The sequence below is a fragment of the Oncorhynchus keta genome, chromosome 9, assembly GCF_023373465.1.
Source record: "Oncorhynchus keta strain PuntledgeMale-10-30-2019 chromosome 9, Oket_V2, whole genome shotgun sequence".
NCBI lineage: Eukaryota > Metazoa > Chordata > Actinopteri > Salmoniformes > Salmonidae > Oncorhynchus > Oncorhynchus keta.
In genome coordinates this window covers 9046620-9071527 of record NC_068429.1, presented here as the reverse complement: position 1 = coordinate 9071527, position 24908 = coordinate 9046620, and the positions used below count along the sequence as shown (strand labels likewise).

Sequence of the window (24908 nt, the reverse complement as noted above, 5' to 3'; positions counted from 1 at the left end):
AAAGGTCTGTGAGAGCTGGAATTCTTACTGGTTGGTAGGTGATCAAATACTTTTGTCATGTAATAAAATGCAAATTAATTACTTAAAAATCATACAATTTGATTTTCTGGATTTTTGTTTTAGATTCCATCTCTCACAGTTGAAGTGTACCTATGAAAAAAAATTACAGACCTCTACATGCTTTGCAAGTAGGAAAACCTGCAAAATCTGCAGTGTATCAAATACTTTTTACTTGATATACTTCTTTACTTGATCTATATTTACCTATCATGTACACAAATACAGCAAATATAACTCTGCTTTGCAGATGTTAGTAAAGAATAAAGCCACAAACCAAAAAAGCGTTAGGTGTGTTGTTTATTAACACCTCGTCGCCCCACCACCAATGTGGTAGACATTATGGCCAAGCCATTCCAGATGGCATACTGACACCAGTGTGGGGTGATGGGAAAGAAAGGGCTGCCATGCTGCAGACTGAGACAAGCGTGGGTTAAATCACTGCAGTATGGAGCCATTCTCTCCATGTTTGAAATCCCTGCCAAGGAGTTTATGGGGAGCATCACGGGTCTCTGGTCGTCTCAACCTGACTGGAACATCAAAACCAAATATGTCCTAATATGTGCATGTGGTCGTCTCAACCTGACTGATGAGAGAGAGAGAGAGAGAGAGAGAGAGAGAGAGAGAGAGAGAGAGAGAGAAAGAAGTGCTCATTCATCATCTAACTGAGCCTAGAGACATGCATGTTATGATATGCCAAAGCTAAGGCAGCCATTTTGGTTTGAGTGTATTGTAAATGCAATGAAAGATCTAAGCTAACCAAACCCTCTGATAGTCAACCGTTTCAACAGTTATAATAACAGTTATGATTCTTCGGGTTATCCGACTGTTCTACCAGAGATTAGTACTGTGTATGGATTAACATGGGTAACTGGGATCTACCAGAGATTAGTACTGTGTATGGATTAACATGGATAACTGGGATCTACCAGAGATTAGTACTGTGTATGGATTAACATGGGTAACTGGGTAACTGGGATCTATTAGAGATTAGTACTGTGTATGGATTAACATGGGTAACTGGGTAACTGGGATCTACCAGAGATTAGTACTGTGTATGGATTAACATGGGTAACTGGGATCTATCTGTGTATGGATTAACATGAACTTAACTGTACTTAGTACTGTATGGATTAACATGGGTAACTGGGATCTACCAGAGATTAGTACTGTTTATGGATTAACATGGGTAACTGGGATCTACCAGAGATTAGTACTGTGTATGGATTAACATGGGTAACTGGGTAACTGGGATCTACCAGAGATTAGTACTGTGTATGGATTAACATGGGTAACTGGGATCTACCAGAGATTAGTACTGTGTATGGATTAACATGGGTAACTGGGTAACTGGGATCTACCAGAGATTAGTACTGTGTATGGATTAACATGGGTAACTGGGATCTACCAGAGCTTAGTACTGTATATGGATTAACATGGGTAACTGGGTAACTGGGATCTATCAGAGATTAGTACTGTGTATGGATTAACATGGGTAACTGGGATCTATCAGAGATTAGTACTGTGTATGGATTAACATGGGTAACTGGGTAACTGGGATCTACCAGAGATTAGTACTGTGTATGGATTAACATGGGTAACTGGGTAACTGGGATCTACCAGAGATTAGTACTGTGTATGGATTAACATGGGTAACTGGGATCTACCAGAGATTAGTACTGTGTATGGATTAACATGGGTAACTGGGTAACTGGGATCTACCAGAGATTAGTACTGTGTATGGATTAACATGGGTAACTGGGTAACTGGGATCTACCAGAGATTAGTACTGTGTATGGATTAACATGGGTAACTGGGATCTACCAGAGATTAGTACTGTGTATGGATTAACATGGATAACTGGGATCTATCAGAGATTAGTACTGTGTATGGATTAACATGGGTAACTGGGTAACTGGGATCTACCAGAGATTAGTACTGTTTATGGATTAACATGGGTAACTGGGATCTACCAGAGATTAGTACTGTGTATGGATTAACATGGGTAACTGGGTAACTGGGATCTACCAGAGATTAGTACTGTGTATGGATTAACATGGGTAACTGGGTAACTGGGATCTACCAGAGATTAGTACTGTGTATGGATTAACATGGGTAACTGGGATCTACCAGAGATTAGTACTGTGTATGTATTAACATGGGTAACTGGGTAACTGGGATCTATCAGAGATTACGACTGTTTATGGATTAACATGGGTAACTGGGATCTACCAGAGATTAGTACTGTGTATGGATTAACATGGGTAACTGGGTAACTGGGATCTATCAGAGATTACTACTGTGTATGGATTAACATGGGTAACTGGGTAACTGGGATCTACCAGAGATTAGTACTGTTTATGGATTAACATGGGTAACTGGGTAACTGGGATCTATCAGAGATTAGTACTGTGTATGGATTAACATGGATAACTGGGTAACTGGGATCTATTAGAGATTAGTACTGTGTATGGATTAACATGGGTAACTGGGATCTACCAGAGATTAGTACTGTGTATGGATTAACATGGGTATCTGGGATCTACCAGAGATTAGTACTGTGTATGGATTAACATGGATAACTGGGATCTACCAGAGATTAGATACCACTAGAGACAGGTTGCTACTACAGATACCACTAGAGGCAGGTTGCTACTACAGATACCACTAGAGACAGGTTGCTACTACAGATACCACTAGAGACAGGTTGCTACTACAGATACCACTAGAGGCAGGTTGCTACTACAGATACCACTAGAGACAGGTTGCTACTACAGATACCACTAGAGACAGGTTGCTACTACAGACACCACTAGAGACAGGTTGCTACTACAGATACCACTAGAGACAGGTTGCTACTACAGACACCACTAGAGACAGGTTGCTACTACAGATACCACTAGAGACAGGTTGCTACTAGAGATACCACTAGAGACAGGTTGCTACTACAGATACCACTAGAGACAGGTTGCTACTACAGATACCACTAGAGACAGGTTGCTACTACAGACACCACTAGAGACAGGTTGCTACTACAGACACCACTAGAGACAGGTTGCTACTAGAGATACCACTAGAGACAGGTTGCTACTACAGATACCACTAGAGACAGGTTGCTACTACAGATACCACTAGAGACAGGTTGCTACTACAGATACCACTAGAGACAGGTTGCTACTACAGATACCACTAGAGACAGGTTGCTACTACAGACACCACTAGAGACAGGTTGCTACTACAGACACCACTAGAGACAGGTTGCTACTACAGATACCACTAGAGACAGGTTGCTACTACAGACACCACTAGAGACAGGTTGCTACTACAGACACCACTAGAGACAGGTTGCTACTACAGACACCACTAGAGACAGGTTGCTACTACAGATACCACTAAAGACAGGTTGCTACTACAGACACCACTAGAGACAGGTTGCTACTACAGATACCACTAGAGACAGGTTGCTACTACAGATACCACTAGAGACAGGTTGCTACTACAGACACCACTAGAGACAGGTTGCTACTACAGACACCACTAGAGACAGGTTGCTACTACAGATACCACTAGAGACAGGTTGCTACTACAGACACCACTAGAGACAGGTTGCTACTACAGACACCACTAGAGACAGGTTGCTACTACAGACACCACTAGAGACAGGTTGCTACTACAGACACCACTAGAGACAGGTTGCTACTACAGATTCCACTAGAGACAGGTTGCTACTACAGACACCACTAGAGACAGGTTGCTACTACAGATACCACTAGAGACAGGTTGCTACTACAGACACCACTAGAGACAGGTTGCTACTACAGACACCACTAGAGACAGGTTGCTACTACAGACACCACTAGAGACAGGTTGCTACTACAGACACCACTAGAGACAGGTTGCTACTACAGATTCCACTAGAGACAGGTTGCTACTACAGATACCACTGGAGACAGGTTGCTACTACAGACACCACTAGAGACAGGTTGCTACTACAGACACCACTAGAGACAGGTTGCTACTACAGATACCACTAGAGACAGGTTGCTACTACAGACACCACAAAGCATTTGGATACACACTGAGTTTACAAAACATTTTGAACACCTGCTCTAGTAGGTACCAGTCGGTTTGTTTCAACATACCAGGCAGTTTGTTTCAACATACCAGGCGGTTTGTGTCAACGTACCAGGCGGTTTGTGTCAACGTACCAGGCGGTTTGTGTCAACGTACCAGGCGGTTTGTGTCAACGTACCAGGCGGTTTGTGTCAACGTACCAGGCGGTTTGTGTCAATGCCGCTCAACAGTTTCCCGTGTGTATCAAGATTGATCCACCACCAGGCCTCTTTAGTGGTGCAGCAGTCTAAGGCACTGCGTCACAGTGCTTGAGTTGTCACTACAGCCCCGGGTTCGATCCCAGGCTGTGTCACAGCCGGCCGTGACCGGGAGACCCATAAAGCGGCGCACATTTGGCCCAGCGTCGTCCGGGTTAGGGGGTAGTTGGTCTGGCCGGGATTTCCTTGTTCCATCCCACTCGTTGTGGCGTGCCGGGTGCCTGCAAGCTGACTTCGGTCAACAGTTGGATGGTGTTTCCTCTGACACAATGGTGCTTCTGGGTTAAGCGAGCAGAGTTGTGTTTCAGAGGATACATGGCTGTTGAGTCCGTAGGGGAGTTGCAGCGATGGGACAAGACTGTAACTACCAATTGGGGAGAAAAATGGGTAAAAAGTACAACATAAAAAAGAATGGTTTACCACCCGAAGGACCTACCGCCAACTTGACGCTACTGGGAATCATTGTCAACATTGGCCAGCATCCCTGTGGAATTCTGGCCCCGATGAGTTGAGGCTGTCCTGAGGGGGAGGGGGGCAATTCAATGCTGGGAATATTAGCGTTTGGAATGAAACTCGTGAGAATTAGGATTCAATAAGGCTTCTAATTATGGAGACCAATTACATTTTACGGTGTGCAGCGTTGACCTGAACGCAGTTGTGGTTGTTTATGTGCTTCACTCTCATTGTCCCAGATGTTGACGAGTGCCAGGCCATCCCGGGACTCTGCCAGGGAGGAAATTGCATCAACACCGTGGGTTCGTACGAGTGCAAGTGTCCAGCTGGCCACAGGCAGAAAGAGGGCTCCCAGAAGTGCGAGGGTGAGTAACGCAGGAAATGGTGGCGGACATTTGGGCTTAATGATACTTTTTTCTCTCATTTCCCTTTTTATCTCATTTACCGTTAAACCGCTCAAGATACACAATAATGGATATTGAAGTAAGATTAAATTATTTATTTTTTTATCTTTATTTAACAAAGTAACTCAGTTAAGAACAAATTCTTATTTTCAATGTTGGCCTAGGAACAGTGGGTTAACTGCCTGTTCAGGGGCAGAATGACATATTTGTACCTTGTCAGCTCAGGGATTTGAACTTGCAACCTTCCGGTGACTAGTCCAACGCTCTAACCACTAGGCTACCCTGTATAGTTTTATTGGGTATTGTAATGAGTATTTCTTTAACATCCTAAGGAATATACAGAAGTCCACTACTTGAACCTTCAGAAAGTATTCACACCCCTTGACTTTTTACACATTTTGTTGTGTTACAAAGTGGGATTAAAATGGATTGAATTGTCCTTTTGTTTTGTCAATGATCTGCACAAAATAATCTGTAGTGTCAAAGTGGAAGAAACATTCTAACATTTGAACAAAATATATGATAAATAAAACACTAATATGTCTTGGTTAGATAAGTATTCAACCCCCTGACTCAAACACATGTTAGAATCGCTTTTGGCAGTGATTACAGCTGTGAGTCTTTCTGGGTATGTCTCTAAGAGCTGTGAGTCTTTCTGGGTATGTCTCTAAGAGCTGTGAGTCTTTCTGGGTATGTCTCTAAGAGCTGTGAGTCTTTCTGGGTATGTCTCTAAGAGCTGTGAGTCTTTCTGGGTAAATCTCTAAGAGCTGTGAGTCTTTCTGGGTAAATCTCTAAGAGCTGTGTGTCTTTCTGGGTAAATCTCTAAGAGCTGTGAGTCTCTAAGAGCTTTCCACACCTGGATTGTGCAACATTTGCCCATTTTCCAAATTCTTCAAGCTCTGTCAAATTGGTTGTTGATCATTACTCGACAACCATTTTCAGGTCTTGCCATAGATTTTCGAGTAGATTTGAGTCAAAACTATAACTCGGGCACTCAGGAACATTCACTGTCTTCATGGTAATCAACTCCAGTGTAGATTTGGCCTCGGTTCTTTAGGTTATTGTCCTGCTGAATTAATCTCCCAGTGTCTAGTGGAAAGCAGATTTTCCTCTAGTATTTGTTCCTGTGCTTAGCTCCATTCTGTTTATTTTTTATCCTAAAAAACGCCCAAGTTCTTAACGATTACAAGCATACCCATAACGTGATAACACTATGCTTGAAAATATGGAGAGAGGTACTCAATTATGTGTTGATTGGATTTGCCCCAAATATAACACTAAGTACTCAGTACAAAACCTTAATTGCTTTGCCAAATGTTTTGCTCTATTACTTCAGTGCCTTGTTGCAAACAGCTTAGTATTGTGGAATAACTACAAAGTTGTTGATCCATCCTCCGTTCTCTCCTATCACAGCCATTAACCTCTGTAACTGTTTTAAAGTCCCCATTGGCCTCATGGGGAAGTTTCCTTCCTCTCCAGCAACTGAGTTAGGAAGGACACCTGTATCTTTGTAGTGACTGGGTGTATTAATACACCATCCAAAGTGTAATTAATACTCAAAAAGTAATTAATACTCACCATACACCATACTCAAAAGGAACATTCAATGTCTGCTTTTATATTGATTTGAACTAGCAATGCACCAATGGCCTCATGGTGAAATCCCTGAGAGGTTTCCTTGTTCTCCGGCAACACTATCTTTGTAGTGACTGGATGTATTGACTACACCATCCAAAGTGTAATGAATAACTTCACCATGCTCAAACGGATATTCAATGTCAGACTTTTTTACCCGTCTACCAATAGGTGCCCTTCTTTGCGGGGCATTGGAAAACCTCCCTGTTCTTTTGTGGTTAAATCTGTGTTTAAAATTCACTGCTCGACTGAGTGACCTTACAGATAATTGTTATGTAAAACTCTATTGCACACAGAGTGAGTCCATACAACCTACTAAGTAACTTGTTAAGCACATTTTTACTTCTGCCATAACAAAGGGGTTGAATACTTATTAACTAGACATTTCAGCTTTTCATTTGTAATACATTTAAAAACAAATTAAAAAAAACATAATTCTACTTTGACATTATGGGGTATTTTGTGTAGGGCAGTGAACAAAAATCTAAATGTAATCCATTTTAAATTCAGCCTGTAATACAACAAAATGTGGAAAACAGTCAAGGGGTGTGAAATCTTTGTGAACACACTGGGCACATGGAATGAAACAGTAAGATGATGGAGTGAGAAGTGGGTGAGAAGTGGGTGTTAGCAACATGATCTCATCAAATCTGGTCTATATGTAACGTTTGTCTAAACCGAAGCAAACGGCAGAACTGTGATTTATGGACATGCATCGTTACAATTATTTCTTTAGCTCGTAAAGATTATGACTGTGTAGACCTCAAGAACCTCTAGGGTTAGGGTGAGTTATAACATTGAGAGTTTAAGGCAGGGCTCTCCAACCCTGTTCCTGGAGAGTTACCCTCTTGTAGGTTTTAACTCCAACCCCAGTTGTAACGAACCTGGTTCAGTTTGTCAACCAGCGAATTATTAGAATCAGGTGTTCTAGATTAGGGTTAGAGTTAAAACCGACAGGATGGTAGCTCTCCAGGAACAGGGTTGGAGTGAAAACCTACAGGAGGGTAGCTCTCCAGGAACAGGGTTGGAATGAAAACCTACAGGATGGTAGCTCTCCAGGAACAGGGTTGGAGTGAAAACCTACAGGAGGGTAGCTCTCCAGGAACAGGGTTGGAGTGAAAACCTACAGGAGGGTAGCTCTCTAGGAACAGGGTTGGAGTGAAAACCTACAGGATGGTAGCTCTCCAGGAACAGGGTTAAGGTTAACCTAGAGGACAGTAGCTCTTCAGGAACAGGGTTGGAGTTGACCTACAGGACAGTAGCTCTCCAGGAACAGGGTTGGAGTTGACCTACAGGACGGTAGCTCTCCAGGAACAGGGTTGGAGTTAACCTACAGGACGGTAGCTCTCCAGGAACAGGGCTAGAGTTGACCTACAGGACAGTAGCTCTCCAGGAACAGGGCTGGAGTTGACCTACAGGACAGTAGCTCTCCAGGAACAGGGTTGGAGTGAAAACCTACAGGAGGGTAGCTCTCTAGGAACAGGGTTGGAGTGAAAACCTACAGGATGGTAGCTCTCCAGGAACAGGGTTAAGGTTAACCTAGAGGACAGTAGCTCTTCAGGAACAGGGTTGGAGTTGACCTACAGGACAGTAGCTCTCCAGGAACAGGGTTGGAGTTGACCTACAGGACGGTAGCTCTCCAGGAACAGGGTTGGAGTTAACCTACAGGATGGTAGCTCTCCAGGAACAGGGCTAGAGTTGACCTACAGGACAGTAGCTCTCCAGGAACAGGGCTGGAGTTGACCTACAGGACAGTAGCTCTCCAGGAACAGGGCTGGAGTTGACCTACAGGATGGTAGCTCTCCAGGAACAGGGTTGGAGTTGACCTACAGGACTGTAGCTCTCCAGGAACAGGGTTGGAGTTGACCTACAGGACGGTAGCTCTCCAGGAACAGGGTTGGAGTTGACCTACAGTACAGTAGATCTCCAGGAACAGGGTTGGAGTTGACCTACAGGACAGTAGCTCTCCAGGAACAGGGTTGGAGTTGACCTACAGGATGGTAGCTCTCCAGGAACAGGGTTGGAGTTGACCTACAGGACAGTAGCTCTCCAGGAACAGGGTTGGAGTTGACCTACAGGACAGTAGCTCTCCAGGAACAGGGTTGGAGTTGACCTACAGGACGGTAGCTCTCCAGGAACAGGGTTGTCGGTAAGGATAAACGGCATGCTTTAGGTTTAAAACTGAAATACCACACTTTAAACACTGAGCATTAGTGTCCCACACGTCACTCAAACTCCCAATGTTCCTCTATGCAAGCCGTATGTTAGGCCATCTGCCTTTTGGCCTTAGCCTAATGCCTACTCATGACAAGGCTTTCCTCTGAAACCATTTCAGAGTCCAAGACACTTAACAAGCTGTTTAGAACTTCGTAATTACAGTCTTGTAAATTCCTTGGGCTTTAGGCCTGGCTCGACCCTCACTAATTCCCGTTGTTGTGTTAGCCTTGTGGCTAATTGCTATCCTCCTACCGTCTCTTTAATCTTCTCAGTTCGTCTATCATTTACGTAAATATCTCAGTTAGTCTATAACATACGTCTGTTTCACCCTCTAGGTGCAAGGTACTTATTTACAAAACCGCTCATTCACCCCTAATTACATCCTCGTAAACAATGATCGTATTGTCCACGTGTTTATATTTCAAATAGCAACTTGTTGTGTCTAACATTTAAAAAGTCAACACAGTTAGAATCAAAGAAGTATCCTTGAGGTCTCTTTCTTTCAGTGTGGAGTCTACTGGTTAGAGTGTAGAGGCGGCAGGGTAGCCTAGTGATTAGAGTGTAGAGGTGGCAGGGTAGCCTAATGGTTAGAGTGTAGAGGTGGCAGGGTAGCCTAGTGGTTAGAGTGTAGAGGCGTCAGGGTAGCCTAGTGGTTAGAATGTAGAGGTGGCAGGGTAGCCTAGTGGTTAGAGTGTAGAGGTGGCAGGGTAGCCTAGTGATTAGAGTGTAGAGGCGGCAGGGTAGCCTAGTGGTTAGAGTGTAGAGGTGGCAGGGTAGCCTAGTGGTTAGAGTGTAGAGGCGGCAGGGTAGCCTAGTGGTTAGAGTGTAGAGGTGGCAGGGTAGCCTAGTGGTTAGAGTGTAGAGGCGGCAGGGTAGCCTAGTGGTTAGAGTGTAGAGGTGGCAGGGTAGCCTAGTGGTTAGAGTGTAGAGGTGGCAGGGTAGCCTAGTGATTAGAGTGTAGAGGCGGCAGGGTAGCCTAGTGGTTAGAGTGTAGAGGTGGCAGGGTAGCCTAGTGGTTAGAGTGTAGAGGCGGCAGGGTAGCCTAGTGGTTAGAGTGTAGAGGTGGCAGGGTAGCCTAGTGGTTAGAGTGTAGAGGTGGCAGGGTAGCCTAGTGGTTAGAGTGTAGAGGTGGCAGGGTAGCCTAGTGGTTAGAGTGTAGAGGGGGGTATCAGGGTTATCCCTAGTGGTTAGAGTGTAGAGGTGGCAGGGTAGCCTAGTGGTTAGAGTGTAGAGGTGGCAGGGTAGCCTAGTGGTTAGAGTGTAGAGGTGGCAGGGTAGCCTAGTGGTTAGAGTGTAGAGGCGGCAGGGTAGCCTAGTGGTTAGAGTGTAGAGGTGGCAGGGTAGCCTAGTGGTTAGAGTGTAGAGGTGGCAGGGTAGCCTAGTGGTTAGAGTGTAGAGGTGGCAGGGTAGCCTAGTGGTTAGAGTGTAGAGGTGGCAGGGTAGCCTAGTGGTTAGAGTGTAGAGGCGGCAGGGTAGCCTAGTGATTAGAGCGTTGAACTAGTAACCGAAAGGTTGCATGATCGAATCCCCCGAGCTAACAAGGTAAATATCTGTCCTTCTGTCCCTGAACAAGGCAGTTAACCCACTGTTCCCAGGCCGTGATTGAAAATAAGAATTTATTCTTAACTGACTTGCCTAGTTAAATCAAATCAAATTTTAAAAAAAAACTTTGGTCAAATTCAGCTCTTTGTTTGCCTTTGGTGATAAAATACTTGTATATTGGGATTAGTACTGATCAAGTGACCCTAAATGGTTTAGAACGTCATAGATTGATAGAACTGAGTGTTCTATTTTACTGTATGAGGTTCAGCAAGTAATGGTATTGATTACCTTTGGAAATCAATTCTTGGCAAAAGACATCCATTTTGAAACAGGACAAAAAAAATACCTTAACATTGAGACGTTCCTTCCCTTGAAGTCTCAAAATGGCGTCTTCCTCTCTCCAAGTCGTTTTTCTTTTTGAGACGTGGTCCAGTATGTTAGTGCTGCAGACTGTAGTTTAGTGAGGTAACAGTCCCAACACTGAGCCCACTGTTTCAGTGACAAAGGTAAATACGAACCTCCTCTCACGCTTTTCCCTCTCTTTTTTTTTTTACTGCCTCTCCAACATGCTTTGGATTCTTCAAGTGCAAGTCACTCTTTGTAAAGTTATACACTGGGATTAACAGTGAGAGGCCATTGAGCACAGTACTGGCTTAGGGTTGAGTCCCAAATGACAACCTAGTACGTATGTAGTGCACTATATAGAGAACAGGGTGCTATTTGAGGCGTAGCCTTACTGTAGCCCCTTACTGTAGGCAGACTGCAAAGTTGAATTCAATTTAAATTCAAAATACCTTATTTATCCCACAAGGGGCAATTGTGGAGGCAGCAGTATATACAGAACATTTAAATTTGTCCCTATTTGTGCAATAAATTTGTGAAAAATGTGCTCTTTCATTTTGTGTTGTTTTGTGTATTGTGGAGATTGGGAATTATAGCTTACAGTATTTTATTCACATACACGTTGAGAATGTAGAAAATACCAATTTCAACAAAAATGACATTTAGTCATAGGTGATACATTAGTCAAAGATTTTCCTTGCTGTCTGACACCAATGAGACACCGGGTTATAACATGTATCTCTTTCCTGTCAGATGTGGATGAGTGTGTCACCATTTCCCGCATTTGTGACGGAGGACAGTGTTTCAACTCGGTGGGAAGTTACTCTTGTGTTTGTCCCTCTGGCTACATCCCATCTCCTGACAAAACTCGCTGCGTTGGTAAGTAGATTCTAGTAGAAACCAGAACGTTTTGTGGATCTACGCGTATCTCTTCTCTAGTAGTGGTTTTAATACTCATCCAATGTAAATCTGGTAGTCCTGCTAGCTTCTGGTAGTCCTGCTAGCATCTGGTAGTCCTGCTAGCTTCTGGTAGTCCTACTAGCATCTGGTAGTCCTGCTAGCATCTGGTAGTCCTACTAGCATCTGGTAGTCCTGCTAGCTTCTGGTAGTCCTGCTAGCATCTGGTAGTCCTGCTAGCTTCTGGTAGTCCTACTAGCATCTGGTAGTCCTGCTAGCTTCTGGTAGTCCTACTAGCATCTGGTAGTCCTGCTAGCATCTGGTAGTCCTACTAGCATCTGGTAGTCCTGCTAGCTTCTGGTAGTCCTACTAGCATCTGGTAGTCCTGCTAGCATCTGGTAGTCCTACTAGCATCTGGTAGTCCTGCTAGCATCTGGTAGTCCTACTAGCATCTGGTAGTCCTGCTAGCATCTGGTAGTCCTACTAGCATCTGGTAGTCCTACTAGCATCTGGTAGTCCTGCTAGCTTCTGGTAGTCCTACTAGCATCTGGTAGTCCTGCTAGCATCTGGTAGTCCTACTAGCATCTGGTAGTCCTGCTAGCTTCTGGTAGTCCTACTAGCATCTGGTAGTCCTGCTAGCATCTGGTAGTCCTACTAGCATCTGGTAGTCCTGCTAGCATCTGGTAGTCCTACTAGCATCTGGTAGTCCTGCTAGCATCTGGTAGTCCTACTAGCATCTGGTAGTCCTACTAGCATCTGGTAGTCCTGCTAGCATCTGGTAGTCCTGCTAGCATCTGGTAGTCCTACTAGCATCTGGTAGTCCTACTAGCATCTGGTAGTCCTACTAGCATCTGGTAGTCCTGCTAGCATCTGGTAGTCTGCTAGCATCTGGTAGTCCTGCTGGTAGTCCTCTGGGTAGTCCTGCTAGCATCTGGTAGTCCTACTAGCATCTGGTAGTCCTACTAGCATCTGGTAGTCCTGCTAGCATCTGGTAGTCCTGCTAGCATCTGGTAGTCCTGCTAGCATCTGGTAGTCCTACTAGCATCTGGTAGTCCTGCTAGCATCTGGTAGTCCTAGCATCTGGTAGTCCTACTAGCATCTGGTAGTCCTCTTAGCATCTGGTAGTCCTACTAGCATCTGGTAGTCCTACTAGCATCTGGTAGTCCTGCTAGCATCTGGTAGTCCTGCTAGCATCTGGTAGTCCTACTAGCATCTGGTAGTCCTACTAGCATCTGGTAGTCCTGCTAGCATCTGGTAGTCCTACTAGCATCTGGTAGTCCTACTAGCATCTGGTAGTCCTGCTAGCATCTGGTAGTCCTGCTAGCATCTGGTAGTCCTGCTAGCATCTGGTAGTCCTACTAGCATCTGGTAGTCCTGCTAGCATCTGGTAGTCCTACTAGCATCTTGTAGTCCTACTAGCATCTGGTAGTCCTACTAGCATCTGGTAGTCCTGCTAGCATCTGGTAGTCCTACTAGCATCTGGTAGTCCTGCTAGCATCTGGTAGTCCTACTAGCATCTGGTAGTCCTACTAGCATCTGGTAGTCCTACTAGCATCTGGTAGTCCTGCTAGCATCTGGTAGTCCTACTAGCATCTGGTAGTCCTGCTAGCATCTGGTAGTCCTACTAGCATCTGGTAGTCCTACTAGCATCTGGTAGTCCTACTAGCATCTGGTAGTCCTACTAGCATCTGGTAGTCCTGCTAGCATCTGGTAGTCCTACTAGCATCTGGTAGTCCTGCTAGCATCTGGTAGTCCTGCTAGCCTCTGGTAGTCCTGCTAGCATCTGGTAGTCCTACTAGCATCTGGTAGTCCTACTAGCATCTGGTAGTCCTGCTAGCATCTGGTAGTCCTACTAGCATCTGGTAGTCCTGCTAGCATCTGGTAGTCCTACTAGCATCTGGTAGTCCTACTAGCATCTGGTAGTCCTACTAGCATCTGGTAGTCCTACTAGCATCTGGTAGTCCTGCTAGCATCTGGTAGTCCTACTAGCATCTGGTAGTCCTGCTAGCATCTGGTAGTCCTGCTAGCCTCTGGTAGTCCTGCTAGCATCTGGTAGTCCTACTAGCATCTGGTAGTCCTACTAGCATCTGGTAGTCCTGCTAGCATCTGGTAGTCCTACTAGCATCTGGTAGTCCTGCTAGCATCTGGTAGTCCTGCTAGCATCTGGTAGTCCTACTAGCATCTGGTAGTCCTACTAGCATCTGGTAGTCCTGATAGCATCTGGTAGTCCTACTAGCATCTGGTAGTCCTGCTAGCATCTGGTAGTCCTACTAGCATCTGGTAGTCCTGCTAGCATCTGGTAGTCCTGCTAGCCTCTGGTAGTCCTGCTAGCATCTGGTAGTCCTACTAGCATCTGGTAGTCCTACTAGCATCTGGTAGTCCTGCTAGCATCTGGTAGTCCTACTAGCATCTGGTAGTCCTGCTAGCATCTGGTAGTCCTGCTAGCATCTGGTAGTCCTACTAGCATCTGGTAGTCCTACTAGCATCTGGTAGTCCTGATAGCATCTGGTAGTCCTACTAGCATCTGGTAGTCCTGCTAGCATCTGGTAGTCCTACTAGCATCTGGTAGTCCTACTAGGATCTGGTAATCCTGCTAGCATCTGGGTGATGTATTGTTTGGGTATTAGTCCACATTACCAGAAACTGGATTTATTTTCATTTACCCATAGCCTTAGGCTTAAGCTTGACTTTCATGTTACCCACTGTATGTGTGTGTGTGTGTGTGTGCGCAACTGGGCATGTGTGTGTGTGTGTGTGTGTTTCTGTGTGGGCATTTGTGGGTTTTTTTCCCATCTGTGTGTATGCGCGTGCGTGTGTTGTTTCAGGTGCAGTATTATCCCTGTGAAATCTGCACAGTGCTGAGACTGCTGACCACCAGTTCCTCTCAGATTCATTTACTCAGTGTGTAACTACAGGCAGTTTCTCTCTATCTCTCTCTCTTTCTCTGTACTCTGTGTTCTGTCTCTCTCTCTCTCTCTCTCTCTCTCTCTCTCTCTCTTCGCTCTGTCTCTCTTCCTCTCTCTGTACTCTGTGTTCTGTCTCTCTCTAACTTCCTCTCTCTCACTCTCTCTCTCTCTTCGCTCTGTCTCTTTCTTCACTCTGTCTCTGTCTCTCTGTTTCTCTCTGTCTCACTGTTTCTCTCTGTCTCTGTCTCTCTGTTTCTCTCTGTCTCTCTCTGTCTCTCTTCGCTCTGTCTCTCTCTCTCTCTGCCTCTCTAACTCTTTCTATCTGTCTCTCTCTTAACTATCTCTCTCTCTTCACTTTGTCTCTCTGTCTCTCTCTGTTTCTCTCTGTCTTTCTCTGCCTCTCCCTGTCTCTCTCTTCGCTCTGTCTCTGTCTCTTTCTTCACTCTGTCTCTCTCTGTCTCTCTGTCTCTATGTTTCTCTCTGTCTCTCTCTGCCTCTCTAACTCTTTCTCTCTGTCTCTCTCTAACTCTCTCTCTCTGTCCACTCTAACTCTTTCTCTCTCTCTGTCTTCGCTCTGTCTCTCTGTCTCTCTGTCTCTCTGTCTCTCTGTCTCTCTGTTTTTCTGTCTCTATCTTCACTCTGTCTCTCTCTCTCTATCTTTGCTCTGTCTCTCTGTCTCTCTGTTTCTCTCTCTGTCCACTCTTCCTGTTTGCGGATATTGGATTTGGTGTTCCCCTTGTGTTAGAGCCCATTCATCCAGAAAGCTCTATTGTGACTTAGCCCCAGTCATTCCATCATAATGGTCTACCACAAAGCTAGTCATTTTATTTACTCATGGTTGGTGACTTAGATGGTAACTCCGGTAAATTGTATATAGTTGCTTTTTAGAAATGTTATGTTATAAAGACCAGATTATTTTGAAAAAGGGGTTTGATTTTTAGTACATTTACCTGGATAAGTAAAGGTAGACTTTAAAAAAATAAATCAAAAGCACTTAATCATTGGTATTCGTCCACCCATCATGAGGTTTGAAGCTATACCGTATTTACTGTACATGAAACCTTTGGCCTTGTAGTATAGGACTATACCAAATCAAAGTTTGGGGCTATCACCACCTATTTTATGACTGAAAGTCATAAACCCCAATCCTCACCAGAGATACTTGGAATCTGGAGACGGGGAGGCTAAACGGCAGTGTCTCTCCACTGCTGGCTTGGAAAGAAAGGTGCAAGTCATTGTCATCAGGTTTCTTGTTAACAACCCATGTCATCGAACCCGAAGCCCGAGACCCCGCTCTCTCTTACTCCATCAGCAGCTCTGGGCTTTCATGTGAATTAGAAAGGCCCATCAGGAGCCTTGTGTGTGTGTGTCTCTCTCTCTCACACTCTGTATCACTCTCTCGCTCTCTCTCTCTCACTCTCTCTCTGCGTCACTCTCGCACACTCTATGGGATTTATTGGCATGGGAAACATATGTTTACATTGTCTATGTCACTATCACTCTCTCGGTGTCACTCTCGCACTCTCTATTTCACTCTCACTCTCTCTGTGTCACTCTTTCACTCTCTCTCTCTCTCTTGCTCTCTCTCTCTGTCTCTCTCTTGGTCTCTCTCTGCGTCACTCTCACTCTCTCGGTGTCACTCTCTCTCTCTGTCTCTCAATTCAATTTAAGGGGTTTTATTGGCATGGGAAACATATGTTTTGCCAAAGCAAGTGAAATAAACAATAAAATATGAACTCTCTCTCTTCTTAGTTTTTCTCTCTCTCTCCTGTACTGTTGTGTGTCTGGGCCAATTATAAACTACAGAGTTATGGCTACTAGGGTTATGGTTAGGCTTACCAGTGCTATTTACCTTTATTTAACTAGGCAAGTCAGTTAACAACAAATTCTTATTTTCAGTAACGGCCTAGGAACAGTGGGTTAACTGCCTGTTCAGGGGCAGAACGACAGATTTGTACCTTGTCAGCTCGGGGGTTTGAACTTGCAACCTTCCGGTTACTAGTCCAACGCTCTAACCACTAGGATACCCTGCCGCCCCATATTTTATTGTTAGGGTTACCAGGATGATCCAGGGGAGAAAACCAGACCAGGCCAGGCTACCCCTCCATCTGAAGCATGCTCTGACAAGTGAAGAATGGGGGGGAGGAGGACGTTGTGTGTGTGTGTGTGTGTGTGTGTGTGTGTGTGTGTGTGTGTGTGTGTGTGTGTGTGTGTGTGTGTGTGTGTGTGTGTGTGTGTGTGTGTGTGTGTGTGTGTGTGTGTGTGTGTGTGTGTGTGCGTGTGTGTGTGTGTGTTGGTTAGAGATCAAACAGTGTCAGCAGCTGGACCTTAACCCACAAGTTACCACCCATCACACACCTCACATTCCGCTATTTGAGACAGGGGGATGAGGAGAGAGTGGTGGGAGAAAGAGAAAAGATGAGGGAGTGAGAAAGAGAGGTCAAGGTAAAGGATGACGTGTCAAGTGGGGTTGGTTTCATGCTGCAAAATGACATTCAACTTTGACGTCTGTATGTGGAGATGATTCTAGATAATAGGTATTTTATCAAGGTCAACATTTTTGTACAGAAAGAAAGACCGTCCAAAGAGTAAGAGAGGAAATGTGGTTTAACAGCTGGAAGCCCCCTCGTTCGTGTCCCAAATGAGGCCCTATTCCCTAGGTAGTGTACTACTTTTGTCCAAAGCCCATAGGCAATTTGGGACGCATGCCTCGTCTCCAGAGCTTAAGGCATTTGCTGGTCTGGCCTGTTGCCTTGTCTCTGGCTCCTCTGTCTCTCCAGGACAGCCATTAGCAGATAACCAGCTCCAGAGATAAAGTACATTGCACTGGTCCCACTCTCTTCCTCCCTCAACCACTAGCTCTTTCCCTCTCTCCCTCAGCCCTCAGAAAGTCCAACAAAAGAACACTGAACAGACTCTATTAGATTAGATCAGACGTAGTAAGCTCCTGGGTTTGGTTAGTCTTTTCATTAGTGTTGGATGTAGATCTATAGCACACAAGGTTTGTGAACTACTTTGTCAATTAGTGAAGCTACAGGGAATGCAGGTTTTTTGTTAAAGCCCTCCAGCCCTGATACAGCTAATCAAGGTCCTGATCAGCAGCTGATTAATAGAACCAGGGCAGTATTCATTAGAGTGTTACCGATGTGAAATGGCTAGCTAGTTAGCGGTGGTTTGCGCTAACAGCGTTTCAATTGGTAACGTCACTCGCTCTGAGACCGTGAAGTTGTGGTTCCCCTTGCTCTTCAAGGGACATGGATTTTGTGAAGTGATGGGTAACGATGCTTCGTGGATGTCAGTTGTCGATGTGTGCAGAGGGTCCCTGGTTCGAGCCCAGGTAGGTGCGAGGAGAGGGACGGAATCTATACGGTTACAAGAGCACAACGTGGCAAAATGTTTGTAGCAAAACAAGTGTTCCTCATTGAGTTCAGGGAGTCCCTCTCTGTTTCCGGCGGTTTTCTTAGTTTTGATTCCTAATTAATACGGCCCAGCCAGGTGTGTTGGGCTGGAACAAAAGTAGCTCTCCAAGAGGGTTGGCAAAGGTTATGGTGGTATAGGGGTTAGTTAACACAGGCAGTTAGGAAAGCAAAGGCTAGCTTTTTCAAACAGAAATTTGCATCCTGTAGCACAAACTCCAACAAGTTCTGGGACACTGTTAAGTCCATGGAGAATAAGAGCACCTCCTCCCAGCTGCCAAATGCACTGAGGCTAGGAAACACAGTCACCACTGATAAATCCACTATAATTGAGAATTTCAATAAGCATTTCTCTACGGCTGGCCATGCTTTCCACCTCTACCCCGGTCAACAGCCCTGCACCCCCCACAGCAACTTGCCCAAGCCTCCCCATTTCTCCTTCACCCAAATCTAGATAGCTGATGTTCTGAAAGAGCTGCAAAGTCTGGACCCCTACAAATCAGCCGGGCTAGACAATCTGGACCCTCTCTTTCTAAAATTATCCGTATAAATTGTTGCAATCCCTATTACTCACCTGTTTAACCTTTCTTTCGTATCGTCTGAGATCCCCAAAGAATGGAAATCTGCCTCGGTCATCCCCCTCCTCAAAGGGGGACACACTCTATATCCAAACTGCTATAGACCTATATCTATCCTACCCTGATTCTCTAAGATCTTCGAAAGCCAAGTTAACAAACAGATCACCGACCATTTCGAATCACACCATACCTTCTATGCTATGAAATCTGGTTTCAGATCTGGTCATGGGTGCACCTCAGCCACGTTCAAGGTCCTATACAATATCATAACTGCCATCGATAAGAGACAGTACTGTGGATCGACCTGGCCAAGGCTTTCGACTCTGTCAATCACCACATTCTTATCGGCAGACTCAACAGCCTTGGTTTCTCAAATGACTGTCTCGCCTGGTTCACCAACTACTTCTCAGACAGAGTTCTGTGTGTCAAATCGGAGGGCCTGTTGTCCGGAACTCTGGCAGTCTCTATGGGGATGCCACAGGGTTCAATTCTCAGGCCAACTCTTTTCTATGTATACATCAATGATGTCGCTCTTGCTGCCTGTGATTCTCTGATCCACCTCTACGCAGACGACACCATTCTGTATACTTCTGGCCTTTCTTTGGACACTGTGTTAACTAACCTCCAGACGAGCTTCAATGCCATACAACTCTCCTTCAGTGGCCTCCAACTGCTCTTAAATGCAAGTAAAACTAAATGCATGCTCTTCAACCAATCGCTGCCCACAGCTGCCCGCTCATCCAGCATCACTACTCTGGACAGTTCTGACTTATGTGGACAACTACAAATACCTCAGTGTCTGGTTAGACTGTAAATTCTCCTTCCAAACTCACATTAAGCATCTCCAATCCAAAATTAAATCTAGAATCGGCTTCCTATTTCGCAACAAAGCCTCCTTCACAAATGCTGCCAAACATACCCTCGTAAAACTGACTATCCTGCCGATCCTGGACTTCGGCGATGTCATTTACAAAATAGCCTCCAAAACTCCACTCAGCAAATTGGATCCAGTCTATCACAGTGCCATCCGTTTTGTCACCAAAGCCCCATATACTACCCACCATTGCGACCTGTATGCTCTCGTTGGCTGGCCCTCACTTCATATTCGTCGCCAAACCCACTGGTTCCAGGTCATCTATAAGTCTTTGCTAGGTAAATCCCCGCCTTATCTCAGCTCCATGGTCACCATAGCAACACCCACCCATAGCACTCGGTCCAGCAGGTATATTTCACTGGTCACCCCCGAAGCCAATTCCTCCTTTGGCCGTCTTTCCTTCCAGTTCTCTGCTGCCAATGACTGGAACGAACTGCAATAATCACTGAAGCTGGAGACTCATATCTCCCTCACTAACTTTAAGCACCAGCTGTCAGAGCAGCTCACAGATCACTGCACCTGTACATAGCCCATCTGTAAATAGTCCATCCAACTACCTCACCCCATACTGTTATTTATTTTAAGCCTTTGCACCCCAGTATCTCTACTTGCACATTCATCTTCTGCACATCTATCACTCCAGTGTTTAATTGCTATATTGTAATTATTTCATCACTATGGCCTCTTTATTGCCTTTACCTCTTATCTCACCTCATTTGCACACATTGTACATGGACTTTTTTTCTACTGTATTATTGACTGTATGTTTGTGTATTCCATGTGTAACTCTGTGTTGTTTGTGTCACACTGCTTTGCTTTATCTTGGCCAGGTCACAGTTGTAAATGAGAACTTGTCCTCAACTAGCCTACCTGGTTAAATAAAGGTGTCCTCAACTAGCCTACCTGGTTAAATAAAGGTGTTCTCAACTAGCCTACCTGGTTAAATAAAGGTGTTCTCAACTAGCCTATCTGGTTAAATAAAGGTGTTCTCAACTAGCCTACCTGGTTAAATAATGGTGTTCTCAACTAGCCTACCTGGTTAAATAAAAGTGTTCTCAACTAGCCTACCTGGTTAAATAAAGGTGTTCTCAACTAGCCTACCTGGTTAAATAAAGGTGTTCTCAACTAGCCTACCTGGTTAAATAAAGGTGTTCTCTACTAGCCTACCTGGTTAAATAAAGGTGGAATAAATAAAATAGGGGCAAGTTGCCCCTAGAGGCTGATGTTGGGTCAGTTTTGCATTTCCCCTATTAATGCTTAAGGTTCGGATTGGGGGAGGGGAAGCTAATGCTAGACCTGTACATAGGGGACGGGTGGGGCTCCTTAGAGAGTGTTCTTAAGCGTAATTCAGAGTGCAGAGACGCAGAGACGCGACAGTCTGCATCCCTTTGTGACATCTACGCAGCTCTAAAACCAACGTACAGCCCGAACACACACTTTCCCACAATTCCCAACCAATGCGGCTCCATGTATACCTCCTCTATTCATCTGAACGTGTTGACAGTTGGAGAAATTGCTTGAGCCGCGCTGATTAATTCGGAAAATATGGAAGCCAACGGTCCAATATTCTAGAACACTGCTGTGCGTGTGAGTACAGGTTTAGGGTCTCCGATAGAATCCATCCTTATTGACCACTAGAACACTGAAAGGAGCCAATTGGCATTCTGTATTTATTAGGGTTATGTTTTTGTTGGAGCATTGTGAAATACATTAGTAATCAGTAACCCCCCCCCACCCCCACCCCCGTGACTGACATGTTGTGGATGCAGATATAATTACAACATATGTGCATTTCAGCATTTCAATTGTGGTGATACAATGTAACTCTGCATGTTACATTCCGGAACGTGTACTTTAATCACAGGGTCTCTACTGTATCTAGAACAAACAAAAAAACATGCTCTTTATTGAGGCCCACATGTGCATACAGGCCTTCGAGCCACGGATGTCAGACAAGACTAGGGCTGCACCGTATGGGCCTTTGGTCAAAAGTAGTGCACTATATAATAGAGAATAGGGTGACATTTGGGACTCACACTCTCGTTCTTCAGAAGTTCCCTGCTGACCTATATACAGTAGAGCCAGGCTACCGTAGGATGCTCAGCCACCTCTCACGCCATACTGGCGAAATATGCAGCCATAAATGTTTTGTGTTTAAAAAGGGGATTTCTGGCGACACCCAGCTGAAGTACTGTGTGTGTGTGTCCACAGTACCTCGTGTGTGTGTGTGTGTGTGTGTGTGTGTGTGTGTGTGTGTGTGTGTGTGTGTGTGTGTGTGTGTGTGTGTGTGTGTGTGTGTGTGTGTGTGTGTGTGTGTGTGTGTGTGTGTGTGTGTGGGGGTTGTAATAATGTGTGCCTATGTATGTGTGTTTTGTGTGTTAACTGACTATAAGATCAATGTGTGTGTGTGTACGTGTGTGAATTCCACTGCAGTGTTGTAGTACTCAAGTCCAGTCTCGAGACCATATATTGAGTGTCTCGGGTCTTGTCTCAGAGTCGGATACATTCGTACTTGGTCTTGACTCAGTGTCGGATTACCTGCTGCAGCCGCTGCAAACTAGCACAAAACAAAAGCTCGCTAGCTATACCGTAAGGAAAACTACTGCTCGCTATTGCACAGTGACATGTTGGTCTTCAAGAAGACAGAAGTTTCCATACGTTTTTGTAAAAACGGTCCCACCTATTAAGTCAAAATGTGATTGGCTGATTCCACTGTCACTCCAAAATGTTGCCCGAATACAGTTGAATGGCAGTCGCCTTTATCTAGCTTCAGATGGCCTAGCCAATGTCTGACTTAGCTAGCTAGATGAATCTCCCCAGTGACCAGCAGTGTTAACCCTTTACTTTCCAACAAAAACTGAAAAGATTAAAATCAGAACATCATTGAAAATAATATTATAATTATAGCATTACTATTATATTATTATAATTATTATTTTATAAATCCCTAGCCCTTCTTTGAAGGCGTGGAAGGCCCATTGTTCCCCACTGTGTTTGGGTTAGTAATAATTTGTAGTGGTGCTATTTTCCCCCAGAATGCATTTTTTCCACTGAATGTCTAAAGAATCCGTATGTTGTTCTGAGATATGAACACAAAAATACTGGACGTTTTGAACTCTTATTAGGTGGTGATTTGACAAAATTACAATCATGAATTGGATTGGATTCGCAGTTTTCTGGTCTTGGTCTTGACTCGGTCTCGGACCTTTGTCCCCCTCCCAGTTTCGGTCTTGTCTTGGTCTTGACTCGGTCTCTCCCCTCCGTTCTTGGTCTTGACTCGGTCTCGCCCCCCACCCCTCCGGTCTTGGTCTTGACTTGGTCTCGCCCCTTCAGTCTCGGTCTTGACTCGCTCTCGACCCCGCCCCTGTATTCTCAGTCTTGTCTCGGTCTTTACTCGATCTTGCCCCCCCCACGATCTCGGTTTTGACTCACTCTCGACCCCGTCCCCCCGTCCCTCCCAGTCTCGGTCTTGACTCGGTCTCGCCCCCCTGGTCTCGGTCGTGACTCGATCTCGCCCCCCCGTTCTCGGTCTTGACTCGGTCTTGCCCCTACCAGTAACAGTCTTGACTCGGTCTCACCCCCCCCCCCCGGTCTCAGGCTTGACTCGGTCTCGCCCTTCCGGTCTCGCCCTTCCGGTCTCGGCCTTGACTCAGTCTTGACCCCCCCGCCCCTCTGGTCTCGGTCTTGACTCGGACTCGCCCCTCCCAGTCTCGATCTTGACTCGGACTCGATTTGCTCCGGACTTGGTCTTCAATCTGTCTCGCTTTAGATGGTCTGGAACACAACACTGTTCCACTGTATTCTGCTCCCTGAACAAGGCAGTTAACCCACTGTTCATAGGCCTTCATTATAAATAAGAATTTGTTCTTAACTGACTTGCCTCGTTAAAGGTAAAAAAATAAAAAAAACTCCCCCAAAAACACAACACTGTTCCACTGTATTCCGCTTGTGCAATAACAAAATATCAACATCTGTTCCACTGCATTTCTATGTCATTAAAAAGTATTTAGTAACTATGTACCACCAGTGTTGTTATTGCCTTAATTACAGCAGTACAACACACATACCAGTGTTTGTCATGGGCTGGCTGCTTAGGAGAAAGGACACTGTGTATCCAGGAACCGAAGTAGCAAAAAAACACCAAACGCTTCATTTTCAGGGATGACAGTGTGTTTTGACTTCATCTAAAATGCACCTGATAGATGTCTGTAATATTTCACATGTCGTCCACATCAAGGAGTCATGTGAAAATGATGTCAAAGTGCTTCCCCGTATTTACGACAAAAAGGTTGCCATAGGTCGCAGGGTGAAAGGAAGCAGCTATTAGCTGAGTGAAATTAGCAACAGTGTTACGGAATTCAAATGGGAAAGATATGAGAAGGATGAATTAGCACATTTCGAAACATTGGGTGAATTATTAGGCATGTACTGTCTGCCTGCCTCGCTGTCTGCCTGTCTCGCTGCCTGCCTGTCTGTTTGCCCGTCTGGCTGTCGCCCTGTCGTTCTGACTGTCTCGCTGCCTGCCTGTCTGTTTGCCCGTCTGGCTGTCGCCCTGTCGTTCTGCCTGTCTCGCCGCCTGCCTGTCTGTTTGCCTGTCTGGCTGTCGTTCTGCCTGTTAGTCTGCCTGCCTGTCTGTCTGCCTGTCTGGCTGTCGTTGTGCCTGTCTGGCTGTCACCCCGTCGTTCTGCCTGTCTCGCTGTCTGCCTGTCTCGCTGTCTGCCTGTCTGGCTGCCTGTCTGGCTGTCTGCCTGTCTCACTGTCTGCCTGTCTCGCTGTCTGCCTGTCTGTCTGCCTGTCTGGCTGTCGCCCTGTCGTTCTGCCTGTCTCGCTGGCTGCCTGTCTGTCTGTCTGTCTGTCTGTCTGTCTGTCTGTCTGTCTGGCTGTCGTTCTGCCTGTTCGTCTGCCTCTCACCCTGGGACAATGTGTCCTAGTCACCTATGACAAGGTGTACAGTATGTGTTAACTGTGTGATGCCATGTCTTGTTCCGTCTCTCTCAGACCAGCAGGCAGGCTCGTGTTTCGGGGGTCTGCTGAACGGCCGCTGTGCCCAGGAGCTGCCCGGCCTCTTCAGCAAGGCCACATGCTGCTGTGACAGTGGACGCTGCTGGGCACGAGGGGCACTGCCTGAAATATGCCCCGCCCGACGATCAGGTGAGTCACCAATCTATAATATTCCCCCTATGCCAATGTTGGGTTGGCAAGCTTGGTTCTTAGTGTGATGAAACATTTACAATGAAGATATTTAATTTATTAGTA

General features: G+C 45.4%; 1 protein-coding gene across 1 annotated transcript in view; it reads left to right on the top strand.

Moving 5' to 3' along the window:
- LOC118373458 (fibrillin-2) overlaps positions 1 to 24908 on the top strand; it is a 299186-nt gene that overhangs the window by 53327 nt on the left and 220951 nt on the right. Inside the window, exons 7-9 of the mRNA XM_052526019.1 lie at positions 5081 to 5206; positions 11735 to 11860; positions 24651 to 24803. Of these exons, the coding sequence (XP_052381979.1) occupies positions 5081 to 5206; positions 11735 to 11860; positions 24651 to 24803 (405 nt within the window). The remainder of the gene's footprint in view (positions 1 to 5080; positions 5207 to 11734; positions 11861 to 24650; positions 24804 to 24908) is intronic.